The sequence below is a fragment of the Xyrauchen texanus genome, chromosome 4 (genome assembly GCF_025860055.1).
Source record: "Xyrauchen texanus isolate HMW12.3.18 chromosome 4, RBS_HiC_50CHRs, whole genome shotgun sequence".
Taxonomy (NCBI): domain Eukaryota; kingdom Metazoa; phylum Chordata; class Actinopteri; order Cypriniformes; family Catostomidae; genus Xyrauchen; species Xyrauchen texanus.
Genome location: NC_068279.1, coordinates 22,068,179 through 22,092,597, shown reverse-complemented (window position 1 = coordinate 22,092,597; position 24,419 = coordinate 22,068,179). Strand labels below are relative to the sequence as shown.

The 24,419-nt window shown below is 38.0% G+C and overlaps 2 protein-coding genes across 4 annotated transcripts in view; both read right to left on the bottom strand.

Annotated features, from left to right (window-relative positions):
- scai (suppressor of cancer cell invasion) overlaps positions 1-16,568 on the bottom strand; it is a 30,735-nt gene extending 14,167 nt beyond the window's left edge. For 2 of the 3 annotated variants that reach the window (XM_052124800.1, XM_052124808.1), the window contains exons 1-2: positions 16,067-16,568; positions 5,507-5,621 (exon numbers count right to left, since the gene is read on the bottom strand). In XM_052124800.1, the coding sequence (XP_051980760.1) occupies positions 5,507-5,613 (107 nt within the window). In that variant the 5' untranslated portion in view covers positions 5,614-5,621; positions 16,067-16,568. The remainder of the gene's footprint in view (positions 1-5,506; positions 5,622-16,066) is intronic. The other variant, XM_052124804.1, reaches the window with a different exon arrangement.
- Positions 16,569-17,474: 906 nt separating this feature from the next.
- On the bottom strand, positions 17,475-24,194 carry ppp6c (protein phosphatase 6, catalytic subunit). The gene is made up of 7 exons (XM_052124833.1): positions 24,060-24,194; positions 23,351-23,446; positions 23,172-23,237; positions 21,973-22,114; positions 21,733-21,812; positions 21,139-21,348; positions 17,475-18,010 (listed from the first exon to the last, which is right to left on the bottom strand). The coding sequence occupies exons 1-7, from the start codon at positions 24,132-24,134 to the stop codon at positions 17,762-17,764; spliced, it is 918 nt and encodes a 305-aa protein (XP_051980793.1). The 5' UTR covers positions 24,135-24,194; the 3' UTR covers positions 17,475-17,761.
- Between the last annotated feature and the right edge of the window lie 225 nt (positions 24,195-24,419).

Below are 24,419 nucleotides of genomic sequence, written 5' to 3'. Positions count from 1 at the left end.
GGAGAAAACATGCAACATTTCCACAGTGTGGATAGTGGCAGCATGATGTTAAATGCATCTGATGTAGACACTGTGTAATAACTCTCATTGTACTAATAAAATACATGGTTATATTTGTTTAATTTCTATTCACAAATTCTAGCAAAACTGTTTGATTGTTCAGCCCTGCTATAACCATACCTTGCATAATTGTCTTCTCCCACATACTGCTGATTTCATGACACCCCACATTTGCCCTACCGCTGTACCCACATATCATTATATAAGGTATTTCAGCCCCTCTGCCATGACATGACTACAGTGGGCCACGAGACATCATGTGGACATGCAGATAAAAAGAAGGCATATAAAAATCCAACTAGTTATGGCTGCCATGCACTTCATTAGCATCAACATGACATTGATGAGAAGGTGGGACAGAGCACAGAGCATTAAAATGCACAAGAGAGGGATGGAGTCAGAAAGTGAGAGTGGGTGAGTGTTTGGGCAGGGCTGTGGTGAGTCATAGTGCAGACGATGTGATGGAATTTGATGAGCTATTGCAATCAATTGGAGCTTTTTTTTGCCTCCTCCACCTACTCTCTCGCTCTGTATTCCTTTCCCGTCCTTTTCCCCTGTACCCTCCCAAAAAACCTCTAGGCCCTATTGTTATCATCAGAGAGTTGCTATGACAACAGAGGCAGGGACTAGGGATGGAAGTGAGCTTGTGAATGCACTCGGTATATACAAAAGTCCTCTTTTACAAGCACACATGCTCACACATGATTACAGTAATGATGATGTATCCTTTTTGAACCTCTAAGCTTCATTTTTAAGGGAAAGTAAGGGGAAGATATATTTACCTTTAAAATGTAATCATGTCTAGGCATAACCTTGACAGAGCCATGCACAAACAGACTTGCAAAACACAGCATACACACAGCATACAATGAAGTAAAGCACCAGCGCACAGACACACCTCCTTTCATTCATGAAGGTTACAGTTAAACCTGGAGCAGTAGCATGTGCACACAGACGATAGTGCACATTTGATTTGGAATTGCACGGCTTCCATTCATAACAAGCATTCATCACTCTCACTCACACACACACACACACACACACACACACACACACACACACACACACTATAAGGTTACAGAGATGGAGTTGTGAGATTTATGGTTCACCCCGATGCCCTTGCGGGCTGTGAGAGACAAGGTCAGAAAGGAGATAGGTGCGGTCATTAAGGAGGGCTTTAGTTTCATTCCATGCACCATTCATTTCCCATCCTCTCTGACAGCATTAATACCCGCAAGACTCACTGGCACACCACAGCCAGGGACAGACCTGTAAATTAGGGATGGCAGGAAAGGAGGGAGAAAGGATGGGGTCTGTGTGCAGAAGGGGCCAGATGTGGTATAGTGGAGGGGTAACAAAATAATATTACATCTGTTTACTATGGATGAGATCTCTTGTACTACAATGTTTTGATTGTACCATTTTATACAAAATCTTGTTCCAGTTCACTAATCTGATTGGTCAAGATGCATACCAAGAGTGCTGCAGTTATATTTAGTGTAACAGCACTGGGAAATTTCACAAATCTGTATCCATCCATTTGTCTATGTTATTGGCCTGTGTGTGAGTCTGTGTTTTGCATGGTGACATGCAAATGTTGATCTTGTTTTGGTGCGAGCGCAAAGCGCAAATGGCCGTGGGTGGGAGTGTTTGTGCTATCTGTGAGTGTATGCGCACAAACTGTGGGTGTATTGTATGTTAATAAAGTGACGCAAAGTGCAATTATCTATTTTTCTGAGAAACAGGTCATTCGTTAAGACGTTTGAGAAGTCTAAATGCAGTTTCAACATTTTCAGTTTGGATATTCCACGAGCAAGTAATATATGTGTTAGACTATCTGTAGGCCATTAATATTTTTCAGTTATTATTATTATGTTTATATTTACAATTATATTTATGATATAATTTGTACTGGTATTTTTTCCAACTCTTGTTATAAAGTGAAGTCCATGTTTCTATTCTTCTACTTCATTGTATACAGTCCATTTACACTACTAACTTATTATGAATGTGCTGTCTTTGTTGGTGCTTGACAGCGGATGATGGACTATATAATAGGACGTAGACGGTGCAATTAATGGAGAAGAACCTCAGAATTAAATTGCACTTGACTCACCCCATTAGCGCTTTGCATGCTCAATTTCACCAAACTCACTTGAACCTTGACTAAGCGCATGCTTACACGAAAATACCAAAACTTCATGGCCATGGCCCTTGACTTTGAGCTTATATAACAACAATAGGCTTCAAGAATTGAGTTAAGTGATTTGTTTGGATTATAGAAGTATAATTTGCACATGCAAATATATAGAGGTAGATTTATGTAACCGTGCTCTTACTCATGTCACAGAAAACTGTTTTATATTACTCAACAAAACACGAATGCAAGCAAGACAATGTATATCTTTAAAATAATTATAAACAACAACTCTTCTTAACTTTTATTTATGTCATAAATGTTTTTCCAGCTACCCTTTGATTTTATGGTGTGTTTTGCAAGTAATATCACATTACAATTCTACCATACAACTGCAAATGACGTGGCATCACTTGCTGATTCAGTTTTAGATATTATTTATTTATAATATTTAGAACAAATTACATAATGGCAAATTATTGTTTTAATTATAATGAACACATCTTTTAACGATGAACATGTGGTTTGTTATACACATGCTCATTGAGTGTTGCCCATACGGGTCACTTTAGGAGCATTGGCTGTTCAGAGACCAGTGTCAGATTTGAGCAGATTTGGGCTACATTCAGCTGCAGTGTGAGCAAAGCCAAAGAGGTGAGACAAAGTGAGTTATCAAGTAGGGAAAGTATTACATAAGGAAATGAGACCAATTAATAATAGCCTTTTCATTACTCAACTCTTTAATGTGTTGCTAAGCATCAAAAACAGAAGTAGGCCACTACTGGTTAGACAGCCTAATTAGCATGGAGAAACAGGCCATGGGGTGTGGCCTAATAACAAGCAACAAACCCTACAAGTTGGCACTGCTTTTGCTCTGGACACATGCTATAATTAAGGTATGAAATTCATAGGTCCTATATGCATATATTTGTTTACTGGTATGCAGCATCGTATGAAAAAAATGCATGCAAGAGCAATAAAGAACTAAATGCACCTTAATGCCTGGGCTAGTGCTACAATGCTAATGCTGACATCTACTGAAAACGTTATCAAGTGTTTGTAAACTTTTTGTTCTAGTATTAGCTAGGGCAGCACAATTAATCAAAAACTAATCACAATTACGGCTGCCACGATTATGTAATCGTGGAAATTGACGATTACAGCGTCCAATTTAAGCCTGCTCCTGTTGCGTTAATTGTTTCTATTTACAACATGTTTTTGCAGCGGTTGAGTATTCTAACCAATCACTAACATGTGCGTTGAGCAATGAAACGGCAATGGCCAATCAGAGCCACTTAGATTAGTCCTCTGTCCTAGTAATGACAACTGATATTTTAAACCATCTGAATTCCCAGATGCTTGCTTTATGTTCTAGCACTGTTCGCGCGGCACATGAAAATTAATACTAAAGAAACATCACCTGATACTTGATAAGAAGCTGTAGAACAAGAGCGAAAAGCACTTTGTAAATATTTTTGATTCATTGCATATTGTACTGCTCGCTTTGAATGTAGATGTTAAATACACTGCAAATGAGCAACACGACAAAACTAAAACGATCCCGTTCTAATCAAGGCACAGACGCGGTGTAAATAATTGAATTGTTATGCTGATTAGACAGCTTTGTTTTTAAAGAGACAATTCGTGAGAGTGCAGAACTTTGTGTGGAGCGTCATTGAGCCCACGTGGAAATGCAGGTCTCAAACAGTGTTAACCTACAGTGAGTGACCGCAATCATTGTAATGGGAGATTTTGTGTACAATTTATTAAATTAACTTTAATAAGATGAACTTAAATTTATGCACAACAATCAACACCATGAATATCTAAATACTAGAACATGTGGGGTTACCCTATGAACAAACCTCCTGGATTGCAAGGGTCACTTATAAAGTCACAAAAAAAACTGAAAAATATAAGAGACACTCAACATCATGCAAATAAAGATTGGGCCTGAACAAAGATATAAGAGTATAGGAAAAGGATAGAGATGGTGAAGATGAGAAAGAAAGAAAGAAAGAGAGAAGACTAAAAGAGAGGGAGATAGCGCCCACAGCTACTGACATACTTGTCCTATAAATAGTCAAAGCTAAAAATGACTGATTAACTCAAACGCACTACTGGCCACTGAGAAATGGTGATAAACACTGAGTGACGTGATTCATTTCTTGAGAGTGTGTGTAATGCAGAGACAAACACTGGCAGATATGACAGGGTGGAAGAGGAGCGCTCAAGATTCATTCAGATGTAAAAGCCAGCTCCCTTCAACCAGACACTGGACAAAATAAAGGGCTCTCAAATCCCTAAGCAAAACAGACCAACATCAAATCATAAATGCCCTGTTTACACCTGGACTCGGGTGATCTGATCATAAGTGGTCAGGTGATATAGATTGGCATTCACATATACACATGCATCGCAAATGCATCTCCTGTGACCACTTCAGATCGGATATTCGATCTAAAATTTGTGACTAGTGTACATAGATCACTTCCCTGCTAAAAATCCAGCTTAACCAGCATGCAATTCCTATGCTGGTCTAAGATGGTTGATGCTGGACAGTGCTGGATTGGTGCTTTCCAGCTAGGTGGACTAGATTAGCCATGCTTTTAACCAGAAAAACCCAGCTGGTGAGGTTTGTTGACCAGCATGGTCTTTCAGGTGATGCTGGTTTAGCTAATTAAGAAGCCTGGTAGGGTCACCAGCACACCAGCATGCCATGCTGGGGGACCAGCACACAAAACACAACAGAAACTGTGACCAGCAATGCTGTATTTCTATGAAGTCTTGTGCATGTATATGTATGTGCTTTTTAAAATTTTCCAACTGGATGGTTAATTTCTTTTAAAGCCACTCATAACTGGCAAAGCTTAAACCCCTTGTTTTAGCATATTGGTTGGTTGACAGGTGAGTAGGCAGTCCTTTGCTTTGGTCAAGGATGCATTAGGTTATTTTAGCATTTACAAAATACAAATGTCAATGTGTCAAATGTGTTTTCATCTACCTCCCAATGTGGTTTGGGTGTTCCAATCACAAAATGTTTTGGACCCTGTTTACACCTGTATTTGGTGTGGTCCACTTGTGATCAGATCGCCCCAAACACATCTCAAATACAAGGTGTAAAGGGGTTCAGAGACAGCAACCACACACACACCAAAAAAGAGTGCAAAAATAAGAGTGTGAGCTGAGAGTAAGTTCACATAAGGTCACAGCATGACAAGAGCCAGACAGCAATCTGGAAGACTAACAAGACCACAAACAAACAGCTAAATGCTCATACACTCATACATAGACAGAGAAGAGACTGACCTCAAGCCATTGAAAAGCTGTTTGGACTTGTCCAGGAGATAGCAGAAGTCTGTGACAGTTTTCCTCTCACAGAGAGGGATGTCATCTTCTGCCCCAACCCCTGTCATGGCAGCTGCTGGAAACAAAACAGAAAAGTTAATAACTGTCGGCAGTTATGTAAAAAAAAAAATAAACTAAGAGGAGAGTCATTAGCGCAAACAAGCTGTTCAAGTGGTGGGGGCTAGTTTTATGAATCACAGTTGAACAGGACGCCACAGAACTCTGAACTGACATATTGTAGGTATGAGTATCTGCAGCAGTGACGTGGGCAGATGTTGAATCAGCTTTGGCAAAAACTGACTAATTCCACCTCCGAACCAAGTGACACACTCTGTGGAACTTGTGTTGGTTAGAGTTGGAACAAAAGTTTCACCAATATATTCAAAATAATAAATTTTTCTGTCTATGGAAAAACTTCATGAAAATTAATAACACCAAATTCAGTCAGCAAGAAGCTTTCTTCAAAAGTGCACTCAGTAATAGTTATAAAAAAAATGTTTATGGTCGATACGAAGGTGGCATTGGACTTCATACGAACACCTACTAGTGTGGGTGCGGCGTTATGCAACAGCAAGTGTTTGGTTCTTGATGCCATTGTTTTCTACCACCGAAACTTACCACGTTTACATGCACTTAAGAAAAAGGTTTATTCAAGGGTTTTTGCAGAAAGCGGCATTCTGAAACATAATGTAAACAAGAACACTGATTTCCTTATGCCGTTTAAGGGATTAAGGGAAACCGGTTTAACACACCTTGGATTCTCCTGAAGAATGCGGCTTATTGTGGTCAGGTAAATGCATAAGCAGCATTCTAACCAGTTTTTGAGGAGTGTACATGTGTAAACAGACCGGATAACAAACATCATAGGATGAAGCCCAACAACATGTCAACACAGCGTAAAGAATTCAACATTTCTGGAAGTACAGTAGGAAAATCACATATACTATAAACAATACCCATTTATACAGTACACACGAATGTAAAATACTGACTGTCCCTCACATTCATGTATATGTAAATATATTGGGGAATCCCAAAATTTTAAGAGGGAAACTCCAATATTGCAGTGCAATTCCACTTCAGGTCATGATATAAAGTGAAGGAAACAAACACAGCAACAACTCTGGAATATCTGGAAATAAAGTGAAGAAACAGACAATACAATAGCAAAGTCTTCTTCAAATACCATGTTTGTTATTTACACAAGTGTCGCAAGAAAATTACTTTTCCATGGAGAAAGCTGTTTATACAGACTGAGCCGCTTGAATGCGGGACTAAAGAGAAAGCCGTTAACACAGCTCATGTAAACGCAAACACGAGACTTTAGCAACTTTCTCGCAAATAAACAGCTTTCTGGCGTCCACATAAACTTGATCACTGTCTAATAATAGAGAGGTTACTGAGATAAACTGAGCATTATTCGGCTGGTCATGTGATCTCTAACTCTAACTGCCATTGTTGCAGAAGTTGTGCCACACTGTGATTGGACCATTGGTGAATGAACATAAACAAATGTTCAGAAACATCAGATAAGATGCCAAGACAACTGCCAGACACCTCTTACAGGGCAGGAAGGGGGACTTTCTGCACCCACCACCACCAAGGAGAGGACTTCTCATTGGACTACAGGTTGACTTTAACTCATCAAACTTATTCCTAGGGTTTAGGCAAGAACTGCCATAGAAATTCCTTCAGGACCTCCCGGATGCAGCAGCAGTGGAGGGACACAGAGATCTATTCATACCTATGTTTGGAGGCCTTAAATAAATATAAACTGCAACACATCCACTCTATCTTCATGCAAGGCACAGTTTATGTTAATGATTATTGACTGTTAACACAGCTGTTCACAGGACAGTCCTATTAACAGATAAACGAATGCGTGGACAATGACTTAACCATTTCTTATCGTGTTTGGTCTCTATCTGTTCCATATGATGCCTTTAATAATTTGAAAGAGGTTTGGTAAAGAAATAACACATGTGTAAAATGTTAAAGACACTGTTTTAACACTGTACTTTATGCTATGCAAATGAGTTCCACACTAGGGTGGGAAACACTGTGGCTACTTCAGACACCAGTGGCCAATCACACTACAGGATCAGAAAGGCACCAGATTTCAATCTCCTCCTCATCAGAAAGGGATAAACATGACCCCGGGTAGACAAACCCTTGTTCTGCTTTTCCAACTCGACAGGGAAGAAGACACCAACAGACACACCACGTGCAGAGTTTCTGACCCGACAAGGAAAGAGACTACAAAATAGTTTATACAAAACTAGACATTGCCTGTCCCACATGGCTCCTCATTGACGCAGCCAGCCTGCAAAGGACCCTGTGAAGATTCAACTATCCCAGCTGCCCAGTCCACATTTTAAGGACCCTCTTGGCACAACCGAAGTTCAGCATCCTCCAGCCCAGCGTGGCAATGACTACTGGATCGCAACTCTGCGCCCTTCCCACTGCACGCTACCCGCATCACCAGTGGAAGACGTCACTACTGCCGGACTGATCACGCGACTGTGTAGAACGTAAATATAAACTTACCAAACCTCTTTCTAGAGACCTTGGCATTAGTTTATACTTACAGTATATGTTTTTCTAACTTGCTTAGATAAAAGTTACCTGGTGTCAGCTTGTTACAAATAATAGGTATATTGTTTGTTTAATGATAAATAAGCATTATTATCACCATTTTGCCAGAGCCATTAGGTGGTTTCCCATCTCATCCAATATTCTTCTGTGTCTGCATAAGATATTTCAAAGGCCAAAAACAAGCTCCAGGTTTCAAGTATGCATAATATACAGTCAGTCAGACTTTATTACAAAATAACCCAGGATAAGTTGATCAATATATTTTATCACCCTGAAGGGGTTTATTTTGCAAAAATAATTCCACTTATTATCCCCCTTATCAAAGGAAGACAACACTGTAAAAATATTTTGCACACAAACACACACACACAAAATAATATATAATATTTGACCACTCAATTCCTCAATTGACCAAGAGCCATGTAATAAAGGTCTATAAAGATGACACAATGTCTGCTCTGTGCAGTTGGAACAGGGTTGGTTTCATGCAAAAGGCAGATTTGTCCATTTTCACTGAGATTACACTGGTTACATAAAGTTACATTATTTTCATAAGCTTTACATCTCATCAAACATATTTAGTTATTATGTATGTTGTGAATATGGCTTATGTATTTGTGTGAGATTATATAGTGTCATCCAAACCAAACACCACCACACATGGTCTCTCTGTGGTGGCAAGAGATAAAATCAGTGTCAGAGTGAGGAAATGTGCCACTCTTCTGGCTAAAATGAGAAAAGCCCGGGGAGGTGTGTGTGTCTGTGGGGTGGATCGGGGGTGTAAAGTGGGAAAAGAGAGAGCATGTCAATGGCATAGAGAAAAGTAAGAAAGAACAGGAAAGAGAGTGTGACAGAGTGAAAGATAGATGTAAACACATGCCTAAGGCTGAATGTGCAGTGCTTACTGCTCAGATCAGATGTTAAATCAGACCAGCTGAGGGTGGGGAAAGAACCACACGTGAGAGGAGTGAGATCCACATGCGACCATTCACATTGATAAAAATACATGATAAAGATGTAAAGCACAAAATTTAAGACAGCTTTGTGAAACAACTGGAAAGAGCAATTTGGTTCATTTAAAAATTCCTTAGAAACTAGAATAGCCATAATGACTCAATGTTGTAGGTATAGAAAACCGACTAGTTGATGGTGTTAGTGATTTTAGCAATGTTATTCATTGCTTTAAAGGGGATGACTTAACAGATACAACTCCTTGGAGTAGGTCTTAACATAACCTTCAACAAATACAATTAGCATACTGTATAACTTCAAATCGCCTGCTGTGAGCAATTTTCACGTTATTATGCATAATCTGTAGGGTGAGTTAATGACAGGATTTTAATTTGTGGGTGGACTATCCCTTTAACAAAAATAAATGTATCATTTGTTTTTCATCAGCTTTACTACACAATATTAATGTAAAGTATTGCCTTAAGAAATCATCCATTCAGCTACTTTATCCCTGTGTGTTTTCCAGCATTCTGAATGAAGCCGCATGTCTTTTTGCATGGAATGCTCTAACTCCATTACTTTTGTGAAAATAAATGGAACAATGGTATGTTGAAGGCCTGTTCAAGCCAATAAGGGTGACTAATGTATGATGTATTTTGCTGACATTGGAAGGCACTGCAGGGAGAAACTTCATTTATTGCCTGAAACTGTGCACAATGTCAGCTTGTGTGCTTATATGTGCATGCATGCATGTAGTCAGGTCTGGTGGGCTGTAAGACAAACATTCAGCTGTCAGTCCAAGGTGGCCTGAATGGGAAAAAAAACCTGGGCATGTCCATCACCCCTGCTCAGCCTCCAGATTGCTCACCAAGATCGGCATATGGACTGTTCAAGAATGTCTTTTGAATATGTTTCACCAAAACAGAAATTTGTCACAATTAAAATAATTATTATTTTTAACTATTACACTGTAGCATAACAGTAGGCAAGGCACAGTAATCAAAATCTTATATAAAAGGTAGATATGGTTATTTTGTCTGGAAATTCAACACAAAAATGCTTTATTTATTACAAAACCATATAGTAAGGCCTATTTTTTGATAATCCAATGAAAATATTTCTCTTTTTTTTTTTTTTCACGTGCTGGATGCAAACCAAAAAATGATTTTTATTTTATTTTTTTGCCATTTCAGCACAATTTAAACAAAGCACTCATTGAAAGCATGTTTTTCTAGGGTGCAAATAGGACCCGAAAGTACTGCTGCAGGGCTTTTGTTTGTAAACAGTCATTTCATCTATAGTAATGATAATAAATACATGCAATGCATATATATGGATATGAGTGCAATGGTGCATTGTTAGTGCTTGAATGCAAGATTACAATTTAAAGAACACCTTATGCACACGTGTGTTACAGGTATTTATGAGTAAGTGTACTGTAGCAGTGTCAACTTTCAGGGATACATAATGTCTGACTTTGAAAACTTCTGTTAAGGTTTCATAGTGGTTGTTTGCTGCTACAGTCTAGCACAGCAAACAGATTTTTGTTGAATGGAAAAGTCTGTTGTACACACTGCTTTACAGGCTGCCATTTATTCCACTTAATTCTCAATTCACCATATTTTTCAACATGAGACAGATACTGGAGATTTTATGTGCTAAGCGAACAAGAAAATTCAGGAAAATTTGGTTAAAATCGTACAGATTAATATAAAAAGGCATAAGCTTATGATCGGTTTTGGGTGACAAACAGGCCAAAGTAGAAGTCCTTATTCATAATAAATCTTGCCATTAGCAAGTGTGGTTTGGCGAAATTTAATATTTTCATCAGAAAGGGTTGGTGGTAATGCGTTTTGTGTTGGAACAAATCGACACACAATAACTTGATTTAAGCAGACAAATAATGAATGGAGTATGTGATGATATACACCATACAGTCTCAGGGGAATTGTCCTTAGACTTGAAACAAAAATCAGGTTAATACACTAAACAAATAAAAGGCGTGTGTATGCATAATCGTAGCCAGACATGCAGTCCGTCAATACCATTAAAGCAACAGCAATAGGAACACCTACTAGCAACTTCACAGTACAGAGACTAGCGACATCAAGCTACAAAGTTGCTGCATGCGTGAAAGGGCTGTGGTGGGCTGAGCAACCGACACAGTGTGTGTGGCATCAAGCCTTGGAGAGGCATTTATTAGAAATAATAATAATAAACATAAAAAGTTCATAAATGTGGAAAATAGTGTCCAGGGGGAATGGTGCTCAAAACAAATGGGAATCTGGCATCCCAGTGAAGGGTCGGGGATGTGTCCATGGAATAGCCCAGGCTTGAGTGGGGTCTAACAGCCGCACGCGCTTCCCTCCTGGGTTCGTGGGAGTGGAGCATTGCCGTCCTTGGAGGCCTGTGAGAGGGGAAGGCAGCCTGGTCCTCTATAGCCTGTCCGCAGCAAGCATGCTGACCTCAACGGTGATGCATCTCATTCGTGCTGGGGGTCTGAGGAATGGTTCCAGCGGCACATCTAATTCAACTAAACCCTCCCCACTCTGGTCCTGGGCATGTGAGAATGCCAGTGTGTGCACACATGGAGAATAGGTGCCAGCACCCGAGAAGAGCCCCGCTCTAAGTTTATTTGCCAGATGTGACAAGGCCAAACACACATCAGGTGTGCCTCGTTCCAACCCGATGCCCAAAAGAGGATTATTAATTATATGTCTCTTTTCTCTCCTCCCTACACCCATCATGAGCCTGAAGGACGGCCCTCAGAGGTTGACGACGATGATGAGATGGAGGGGCGGCAGTTCTGCCACAGGAACTTTACCCACTATTACACAAGGGAATTCAAAAATCTAAATTAAACCAGTTTGTATTTCTTTGTCTTGATCAGATGGCATTCACTGGGCACATTAAATCCATATTGCATGTTAACAGTCACTGGCACCCATTGTGAATAAGTATATCAAAATGACTATTGTTTATCGATAAGCTGATCAATATTGACATGAAGTTTGAAAGAATTCCATTTTCTGGTTTTAACAAGTGTAATTGAAAAAATCAGGATGTACACGTATCCATAGTGCTACAGGGTGCTGAAACAAATGACCGATAAGAATGGATGCAATCCCAGCAACTCAGTGGGCTTTTGTTGTGAGTATTGATGATCAGAGGATGTGGGAACGGTTTGGCTGGAGCTTCAATGCATAAGAGAAAGATCTCCTTGTCTCTTCAAGGGACTGCAAGAATGCTCCTTCTTTAAACCCAGCAGGGGTAAAAGGCTTCTGTACAGAGATGTGTGCCTGACCCACATATCCACTGCTTCAATATAAATACATAAGCTATGCATCTGCAGAAAAAGAACTGCAGGACAGTGTGTGTAGATCTATAACCTGTATTTACTGTAGCCTACATGTGCAACTAAAATCAGTGCCAAATCAATATCCCTTTACCACTTTTTTTCTCTAGTCACTGCTTCATAGAACACATTTTATCAGAAGAAAGGGGACACATAGACATACATTGTAATGCATCCTAAAAGTAGGCCTGCTGTTAAAAGATCAGCCTGAAAAAATATTTTTCCTGTAAACTATAAATATCAGTCATCACATGAAATGAATGGTTCATTATGGTTCAGGGACTAAAAATGGTTCAAGGAATGAAATGAAAACAAAAAAACAAACACAATTTTGGAGCAGAACGTAACCGGAATCCAGAACACAGTGATTTTCAATTGTTCCAGAGTGAAAAGGATATTTTTAAATGCTGGCAACGGTTATAATTCACGTTTTTTTCATGAAACTAAATGCCAAAGGGTTTATCACAGTGAATTTTTGGAATTACATTACTTCATGTTACCCAAAAAAATTAAACATGTCCTTTGAAACACAGGACATGTTTGAAACATGTCCTGTGCATCACACATTTCTTTGCCTTATTGCCCATTGTGGATGTGGCATTCTCTGAATGAAGACCTTTTTAACAACTATGTATAAATAAATGTTACTTCATATATATGTACAGCTAATCCAAATACATGAAAAACATTATTAGAGGTAAAAAGTCAATTGTTTCCAAGTCTTCACTGAATTATTGTTAGATATGTTGCATTAATGCAGATTTGATACTGCCGGGTTTTGATTGAGAAACAGATTTTTAATTATAATTATACTTAACTGTTTATATTTATTTAACTTTGCTGTTATTATTTCTAAGCTGATTAATCCACCACACAGGAAAAAAATAATAGCTAATTTTAGTTTATTTCAGTGAGGCAAGTGGATTATTTTGGGCTTGTTTTTCCATACCATGTTGCTTGTTTCTCTTGCGAGATCCAGCAACACCACAGTTGGTATTTCACTCACCCTTAGCACAGAGTACTGTCATTTTAAAAAGAAGATTATTAACCATTCTGGAAAGGAGGCTGCAGAACATCTGAACCAGAGAAGAAAAAAAAAAGAAGTTTTTGCACAGAACGAACCGAAATGAAAAACATTTAGTTTTTACATTTGATTTTCTATTGGCAACCTCTCTTTTGGTTAAAGAGGTCACAACAAGCACATGTGCCGACGAATTAATCTACCCTTAGAGCATGCCAAGAAACCTACATGACTGCTCATGTTGACGGAAAATCGGCACTGGGAGATGTCAGAACTCAGAAGAGAGTTAAAGTGATTCAGCGTTTTAACACAGAGGACATGGCTAAAGATCCCAAGGCTATCTAACAGTATTCAGTTCCACTGAGAAATAAGGTAAGAATTAAGCACAAAGAAAATAGGGCAGGTATCCTATATAATGCAGGATACCAACAAATGGAATAAGTGAGAGGCTCCACTACACTTTTGGAGGTGTACACTGTTGGAACCAACTTGCATTGCTGAGGAGATAACATTTACAGCTGTTGCAATTATATAATCATGTAAAATGTCAATGACAGCATTCCATTTTGGTGTACTACCATTGCTCCAAATGTTTCTATTTACAACATATTTTTTGGGCCATTATGTGCACGAAGGCAAAGACAAATCAGAGGCATTTAAATTAGTCAAAAGGCATATCAGTATTGCTCACTATCTAAATTATACTGTGTATAATTAATACAAAATGTGAATAACACTGTTTTTTCATGCAGTTAAATAATAATGCAATTCAGGAACACAGTTATCAGCTTGTTTTTGCAGCTGCACTAAACAAAACAAGTATTTTAATGTAAATTATATTCATCTAAATTAATAATCGTAATTACAATAGCAAAGGAAATAATTAGCAATTATGATTTGTCATAATCGTGCAGCCCTAACACAAAATATGATTTTTAGAGGAATATCTCAGCTCTGTATGTCCTTCAATACGAGTAAATGGTGAACAAAACTTTGAAGCTACAAAAGCAAATAAAGGCAGCATAAAAGTAATCCATAAGACTCCGGTGGTTAAATCCATATCTTTAAAGCGATAGAAGTGTGGTGGAGAAACATAAATATGTAAGTCCTTTTTTACTATGAATTTCCATTTTTACTTTAAAATGCTGCTTCTTTTTTTTTGTTTACAATTTGCATTCGTTGTGCATATCACTACCTACTGGGCAGAAAGAAAAATTTGTAGCAAAAAAGTACTTAAATATTGATCTGTTTCTCACCCACTCCTATCATATCGTTTCAGAAGATATTGTTTTAATCACGCGAGTCATATGGGTTAATTTTGTGCAGCATTTATGTGCTTTTTGGAGCTTCAAAATTTCGGTCACCATTCACTTGCGATTATGAGGACCTACAGAGCTGAAATATTCTTCAACAAAATCTTTGTGTTCAGCAGAAGAAAAAGTCATACACATCTAAAATGGCATCAGGGTGAGTGAGTGATGAGAGAATTTTCATTTTTGGGTGAACAATCCCTTTGCATGAATTGGAGCTTAAATGAATTTGCATAATTGACCATTATTCCAAGAGAATACTCAAACAGATAGTCACAAAGCATAATTATCATATACAAGCTCATTCTTCGTTAACAAGCCTGTCTACATGACGTCATTTCAGCTGAGCAACCTGGTGCTTCTTTTCACATATCCTGGTGATGGTTAAAACATGTTTGTCTGAAACTAATCTTTCTTTTCCTATACCACTGGCAGCGTTTCCCGATCATCTCATTTCTTCTCGCATAATTATCATAGGAACTCCCCCTTGAAGTTCAATGCATATTTGTAATAGAGACGTAATAAGCTTCCTATACAATGATATGAAGCATTTGCACTTGCCCTCTGTCACACATTATGCACGAGCGGACGATGCAGTCTTAACACGAACAAGAGGAACAGCGAACGCTCTGCACAATTCAAATCCGTTCTGTTGCAGGACAGAATGAATAAACAGGCTGCACATAATTCTTGCGACAGCCAATAATTTGTCTAACGTCTTCATTCAGTAATAATACACAGAGGATATTGGGCTCAGGTTCCATTCACAATATCACTCCCGGCTCGATGCTTTTATTTCTGGGTGGACTAAATGAACAATAGACAAAGTGTGGAAATATGGACAAAACGTAGAGAATACGGGCCGTTCAAACCGAACGCGTTTTTGCATTGTTTTTCTATGTAAACATGCACTACCCGGATGTCTTTGACCGTTGCGCCGCGTCTCGCTGTTTTTCTTTTAACCTTTCTTTTCAGCTTCATGCGTTTTTTAGACGCCGTGTCAAGTGAAAAAGAAAAGGCGCGTCTCGAGCCATCTGCGTTCTACCTTCTATCTGACATTTCAAGCGTAAGGACGCATTTAGTGTGAACAGCAGGTTCCACTCACTGAGCAAGAACACAGACTTAATGCTTTACTGCGATCGCTGTTGTTTTACATCAGTTACCAGTGAAAGACAACATCAACTAGAGTCAAAGCTGCACGGTCAGATCAGTGACACTTCACAACATAAAAGCCATCCAGCATTCTCCCAAATGCATCAACCCCGAGTCTAAAATATACAATGACTTACCTCTCGCCCGACGGCTGTCCGCTTCTCTCAGATCAGGATGTAATACACGACAACTCTGTGTGACTCTCTCAAAGATAGAACTGTAGGTTGAATGGTGTAACGGTATCAGAGGCGGCCAGACAAAAGCGACAGAGCTGTGTTAACATGATTTTGTCACACTCGGATTGGCTCGAACTGCTCGGGGAGCAGCAGTGAACATACAATGAGTTTGTCCTCAAAAAGACCATTAGAGTTGACAAAACTGTAGCATTAACCGGTGCTGTGACTGCGGTTTCCTGGCAACCTAAATGATGCTCAATATTCCGCTGATGATGACTGAATGGCTTTGATGTTCACTTCTGTTATGTTATTGTTTATATGTATGAAGCCCTTAAAGATGGGGGTAATATAAAACGTATACTACTGCATAAAGAGAAAAAAAATGCACTTTCACTTCTGACAACAATGGAATAAAAATACTATTTTAGTGATGTGTGCCTGACTGATTATGGTAGTCCACCAAGACGTGGTAACTTAAGCTTTGTTTGTCTTTAACGCATGAAGCGTGATAGCCAATGAAGCCCCGTCACCTTACGTTGAGCAATGTGCATCTGTCAAATAGTCACTGATAGCTTGTAGACCCAAACTGAGCTCTGATGTAGTTTAATGCAGCGATCTCGTGTCAGCTCCTCGAGAACACCTTTTCCAGTTCGCGCGCGGCTATAGCGCACACCGACACTCATCCGGTCCTCTAATGCAGTGGTGCACCGTCATTTACATCCACCTCATTCAAATCACCCTCCCATAGAAAATGGAGCATCTGCCATTCGGCATCTACGAATTCACATTGCCTGTGTTCTGTTGTGGCAACCCTCTCAAACTAACTTGCTTTTCATATCCCAGCGGTCTGTTAGTGACGTACGAAACATTTTATTGGTTGTCTGGGATGTCAATCATACTACAGCTTAGATATGGAGGAGGGACTAACGTCCAACTCCTCTTTCGATTTTAAAGTGAACTGCGCCGCCGTAACGGAATTGACAAACAGTAGATGACAACACCAGTTATTTAACTTAATAAAAGGCGTTTATTTTTTATATTTAATCGGAAAATGGTTTGCCGTTTTCTACAATAAATTGCAACAAATCTGAGAAAAATGATTAAATCAATACAATTATATTAATGTACAAAATAATCACAGCCTCCTTTATAATGTTGTCTGGTCATCAACCCATTTCTACACTTGAAAACTACGAAAAAGAACAACACTGTCCGTTTTTGAGAAATTAGGCACACAATGACCAGCACGTATTTGTGTCAGCCTCTCTCTTTCTGATCTGTCCTCTTAATAGTAGAAACACCACGTTCTGATCCGAGTTGTTACACCATAAAGTGTTTTTCTTTAAATGGTCGATGGTTTTTAGGGGGTGTACATTTAAAGCCCTGAAAGAAGAGTGGCTTTAAAAATATAAAGAGGTTGTCCACTTAATTACGGTCACATTAACAAGTTCATACTGACCAAACAATGAAAAACTTAAACATAGTCAGCAGGGTTCATAATCCTGACCATCCGGTACAGTTGTTATTGTGGAGATTACTTCATACTTTACACAACCAAAAAAAAACTTTGGTCCATACAGAGAAATTAAAGAAAATAAAAAGAGCTGGACAGAACAATGAAAAGGAGAGGGTTGGACTCAAGGGGCAATGAAGACCTCAGAGGAAGTAGGGTGTTGTCGTTCTTGGTGGTATGACTCTTTCAGAGTCAGGAACAGCCCGGAATAACTTGGGCTCCCGTGTGTTCACATCTTTGAAGACCATGATTGAGGCAATGTTCCCGCAGCGGTAGCAGTAGTTCGGGGCCGACCAAACAGTTACTAGCTTCTCGTCAAACATGAATTTGTAGCCCTCATGAACCAGCTGATGTGCACGGCAAATCAGCTTCAAGTTGTTGATGTGAACAAACTATAATAGAAGAAAACAAACAATTCAGATTTGGCATAAAAAATTTTTTTTAAAAAAAAGGTAAAACTAAACCAGTTTTTTTTTTTTTACTTTGTATAGTATGCCAGACATTTATGAAAGAGTCAATTAATCAAGTTTAATGGTATTATATTTGTTAAACAATGGTATATCCCACTGAATTTTTCAGTGCAAGTAAATATTTTTTGAGAATGACAAATTTAATGTCTTATGAATATCCTCAGCTGCTGTTAATATCAAAAATAGTGTGAAATGCAATTGTTAAAATCTGTCCCAAGCATAAACAAAGTTCTTTTACTAAATTAGCTCTAGGGCTATCATAACATTTAATTTAATTCCGACAATAGCCACTTTCACAAATGAAACCTGTTAAATTGCAGTAAAATTGCAGAATTGCCTTTACTGGTAAATGTACCACATCTGCTATTCACACATGCACCAGCTTTCCATCTTTTTGCCGTTTGCAACCATTAACACAGCAGCACAAAAATGCCTGATATATAGTTATTTTATCAGTCAAAACATATCTTGATCTGCTCGAATTCTAGATAAATGCTTTTAGGCTGGTTTTCACTACACCACTTTTAAAATATGAACAATCACATACTTACAGACTACGTAAATGAATACATACAAAAAGAGGCATCACACACTAAACGACTGTGGATCACTCCAGATTTTCAGTAGGGTTGTCATGATACCATAATCATATCTTACGATACTATACCAGCTAAAGTATCATAATACCAAGTAGTATCACAATACCACACGATAGTTTGATGTAAAAAAATATAATAATTATAATAATAATAAAAACAGCCAGTTCAAACGGCAACGGCTTTAAACATTTACTCCAATATTTCTGTGATTATTTGAATGTTGGCACCATAAAAATAAAGATATTGTGATGTTGAAAAGACTGTTTTGAGCAGCCGTTTCATTATTACAACTGCTTCAGCCCCTTTCTCCTGGTAAACAGCAGCACGAACGCAGATTACACACACCGGGTAGATCTTACACCTCAGTGATGAGATAGTTCACACTTATGATTCTTAGCGAAGTTTCCGCCACCATGCATTTCAAAAAAAAAATTAACAAGTGCAACGTTGTTAGAGACACAACCACATGTGTGTTTGAAGCATGAGAATACCTCTCATTGAAAAATAAACAATACCATGTAAATTCTAAACAGCATTTTGCACTCTTAAAGGGCACTGCGTGAAGGGGACGTCACCAAAAAAATATATATATATATATTTTTAATGTTAGGCATAGGTCTGATTAAAATTAAAAGTTTAGCAAAAATAAAATTTACTACCTCACATACAACATAACTTATGCCAAATACTGTGGCACCATCACTATTTTGAAGCTTTAGTTACTTTAGTTTGAAGCTTTTGTTACTGTTTATTACTGTAGCACCAGTCTACAATGCAACCCTACTGTCAAGTCAATCCGACAAAAACTCAGCATGAAAGATGTAAACTAGTGTTGTCAAAAATACCGGTACCAAGTCGGTACTCAAAAAAAAATGATTTACGATACCAGAATTTCTGGAGGTACCGGGGTACCGAGTCTACCCGGTTCCCATGCAGAGTCGGGAACTTTTGAACGCTCACAACAAGAAAAAAGATGACGACAAGCAAAGTAGCAGCTGCTGCGGAGCCTCAACTGAATCTTGTCGAAAAGAAAAGTGGAAAAAGCCAGGTTTGGAAATTCATAGGTTAGGGAAACATCATAGATCAGCAAAAACCTATTTGTAAACACTGCTTTCGCAATTTTCTGACGAAAGGAGGAAACACATCAAACTTAATAAAGCACATGAAAGACAAGACACCCGGATTTATTCAAGCAACTAAATAATTTGCATTAGGGCTGAAACGTTTAGTCGACATGATCGACATCGTAGAAAATATAAAATTGACGAGAAAAATAGTTGTTGAATAGTCGTTTGATCTCATTTAACGTAACATTAAATCACAATAAACTATAACAATGACGCGTGAGAGCAGCAGATCACGCCTGATGGAGGAAGAATTACACAGATCAGTCCAGATGCACTCGAAACTTTCACAGTTTATTTTATGTAGATCCCAAAGTATTAGGGAATGATAAAAAAAAAAAAGTACATTCAGAAGCATGTACCGTTGTGGAATAAGCGGAGGCAGAGCTCTTTAAAGGAAACATCCCGACGTTACATCTTAAATGTAATAAAATTTAATGCGTTATAGCTTTATTAAAGTCCAAATAATACAGAAGCAGCTCATGTTAATAACTATAAACTCAGAAACCGTCATTTCTCTGTGTGGTCGGTGCCTCTTCAATGAGTTACGCGAATGTCCCGATCTCAGGGGGAGAGCTTAAAACTGCACCCGGCTGAGAGAGACTCTGCCTCGGGGACACTCGTCCCTGGAGAGCGGACGCTTCATGCCGCTAGATTAGAACTTATTTAATCATAATATCTATATGTGTCACTATGCATTTCTTATCATGAAGAAAATTGGCAATATGCAGCTTTATTAATAAGAGAGCACTTTGCACATTATTTGGAAATAGTTTTTTATTAATTCTATTGTATGCTTGTTTATTTAGGTTTTGATTTTTAGTACTTGGTAAACATTTAAATTAAAAGTTGCAAAAGTTGAAGCAAATCTTATACAAGTGTTCAAAAATACTTTAAGCATACATTGTTCAGTTTTATTATAATTCAAAAATAATATATTTAAATTGTGTTGCTCAATGGCATATTTCTGTTCTTAGTTCTGCTGCTAATGTTTTGTTAACTTTGTTAATAAAAGTGTTGTTTAGTAACCTGTTTTTGCTTTGGTACCAAAAATGGTATAGAGTACCGTGAAATTTCACTGGTATTGGTACCGACTACTGAAATTTTGGTACTGTGACAACACTAATGTAAACAAACATGGATGTACGCAAGTGCTGCTATTGATGTTGCTCCTACTGTTCCGAAATGGGCCGAGCTCCATAACGTGTAGTGGAAAAGTGCCATAAATGACAACATTTTTATTTTGGGGGGGGGGTAACTATTCCATTAAGACACAGTTTTACAATTGACTAAATACACTGACTGTAAATAAAAAGAATGCTTTTACCTCATTGGTAACCTTGGCACCAAAGAGCCAGCCAGCACCCCTGGGGCTGATAGCCCAGGTGTCCACATCTTCTGGATCAGACCAGACAAGATCACAAAATGCTCCTTTGTGAGGGATTTCTTGATTGCGTTCAATAGTGCGGATCTGGTCTAGAGTTTTTATGTCAGGTGAAAGGCCACCATGTACACAAAGGATTTGCTCATCTATCAACTGTTGGAAAAATCATAACATCACAATCAACTACAGCAGAGGGAAAATACATCTTATACAAATAGTCATGTTAGAAATTGTAATTTTCAATCCCAGTAACAGTTTGGGGTTTTCATCCTCATCACACAGATTTTATATTAAATTTCACACCTCTTAGTAAATTTAATGTAAGCTCACTTCCTTCTCAAACAATATTTCATTGTGGTAACTCATTTAGGAATGCAGGGCAGCATATTAAATTAAACATGTTAAATTGATTCTGAATTAGATCTACAGTAATACAAGTCTAAAAGAATCCCTAGAGCCATTCTTGGTTACTTCAGTGGGTGAAGATTTTTTTTATATATATATAAAATATAATTGTACTCATATGACAACACTTACAGCAGCAACAGTCAGCATGTCAAATACTTTAGTGCAGTATCGCCAGGCATTTGCATTTCCATACTTAGTCTGGCACTCATCTACAGCCAGAAAGAGAATAAATGTTGAGAGACAATCAAATCATAATAAAGCACCTCAAAGCACATTAAATCTTACATTTAAACTATTCGATTAATTTTAATCAAGTTCATTGTAATATAGCCAACATGCATTCAATTTCTGCAGTCTCTATATTCTCACCATAAAAGCCATACACTTGTGTGATCTGCCTGCTCTCGTGATTGCCACGCAACAGTGTGATGCGGTCAGGCCACTTTGCTTTAAGTGCTAGCAAATATGTGAATGTTTCTAAACTGTAGTATCCTCGGTCAACAAAGTCACCCTAGAGGAAAGAAAACAGACTAAATGTCTCTCAATTGAGCGCTTGGTGATAAAACAGGACAAAAAGAATGAGCTAACAAATTGCAAATACTATACAATATATCGACGTGATAGATTTGCAAATTTTACAGATTAATCCGTGCCAATAGTTGCTTTTTGAAACATCAGCTATCAGAAAAAAAAATCAATGCAGATAATTAATGATAGTTTTCTTTTTTTATTCCTTATTAATAACCTAATCTGGTGAGATATATACACACACACACACAGAGAGTACTGTGCAAAAGTCTTTGGCACATAAGATGTTTCACAAAAGTATTTGTCTTAAGATGGTTATTTATATCTTCAGCTTTAATGTGTCAACAGGCAAAATGCATTTTACACTAACTTTACTTTTGCAAACAGAAAAGATTAGAATAGAAGAACAGGGAGCTCTGCAACAGATGTCACGGTCCAAACAAAACCCCCCACTGAACATTGTGTCAGTCTGAGATTGTATAAAGATATCTTTACTGGACTTTGTATGACATTAATTGTTCAATGAAAAATATTAATTTCATTATTTTTGAAGACATCCTCACTATGCAACATTTTTCACAAGTGCCTAAAACTTTTGCACAGTACATATATCTATATACACAAATCTCATAATCTGGTGATTTTATAGCCTACAAAAAGCTTATTTTGTTAAATATTTACATATAGAGAATAGTAAAAGTGCAGAGCCTCTCATTTCAAAACAAAAGTCCCCTGTCTATTTTGTGCCAGTTTATAGTTAAAAGTCCATCATTTACACCAATTCTTAATTTTTCTGGTTATCATTGGGATTTTGGTTTAACAAAAAACTGCTTTGGGGATCATTTTGTAGCCTCAATATCTGTGCCCATCATAGTGGGAAAAGAACAAGAAATATTTTATTCTATAAATCAGAATCTATCAGATAATTAATCAGTTATTGGTCTTTTGCAACAACATATTGGTGAAAATGATATCTAAATGGTAATAGTTTGACCTCTAATGTATGGTATGTTGTATAGTTTTCTTTTTGGATAAACTACCATGAAAATGTAGTTTGTGTCTGGTACTTGTCCTCCAGTTCTGAAGAGTTCGCATAAGTCATAGAACTATGGACCAAAAAAAGTTTGTGTCAATAAGCAAGTTGTGATATTTGAAGAAAAAAATTAAACATCACAACATCTGCAGATAACAATGATGCAATGATAGGGCCTGCTCACACCTGTCCATGGATGTCCCCACATACAGTGACTGGAGTGGATACTGGCTGTACATTTGATTCCTCAAGCAGAAGATCACATACATAGTCACACAATCTCTGCCAAAGCAATAGAAAGAGAAGATACAGCATATTTAGAAAACAAGCTTGTAAAGGGAATCGTATCACTTATGACAACAGAAGATCACTGTGTCTAAGGCCATAAAGAGGCAAGAAGCGAACAAACTCATCAGTTGTACAGATTAAACACAATGTATCAATATTTTGAGAAATTATATTAGAATATGGATTGCATTATGGACCCATACAGAAGACATTTTGTTTACATAAAAGGTTTCAGTCTAGTCTAGGCTGAAAACTGCTTACGAAAACAAATATATTCGTAAATGTCTAAATGAAACGAAGCCCGAGGTTGCTGATGCGCAGAAGGGCGTTTCAAACGAACCAAAATTATTTCGCTTGATAGCAAAAAAGAGCTTAAATTAGCTGCCCCATGTGGACACCAGAACAGTTATCATGTATTACAGCTATTTTTTGTAGTATATAATACTGTTCTCTGATAATACAGATAAAATAAATACCGGAACACAAGCTAACTGACTGGAGATTCATGCGCAGAAATACTTTACTTTGTCCCTCAGGACTTAATAAATCACGCAACAGCTTATATGTGTAACATTCTGAAAGAAAACACAGTCATTCAAATAGTCACCTTTAAGTCGTTCTCAGGAAGATACTTGCACTGTCTCGCAATTTCAACATACTTATCCAGGTCCAACGGCGCCATTTTAAGAACAACAGTCGATAGAAGATGCGAAGAGGAAGTACATCTACGTCATGTTGGGAGGTATTGATTGACATGGATATCGGCCAATCAATGCTATGCTTCGAAGTTTATCAGCAAGTCAATCCTCTCAGCGGCCATTTTTGGAACACTCTCGGGCAGCTATTTCTATGCATACAAATGGCATAAAAGTACAGCTCCTATCTGCTTGAATAGCTAAATACCGTTACCTGCAAACTGGTCCATCAAGATTATGATAAAAGCACATATCCCAACTCAGCAGTACAA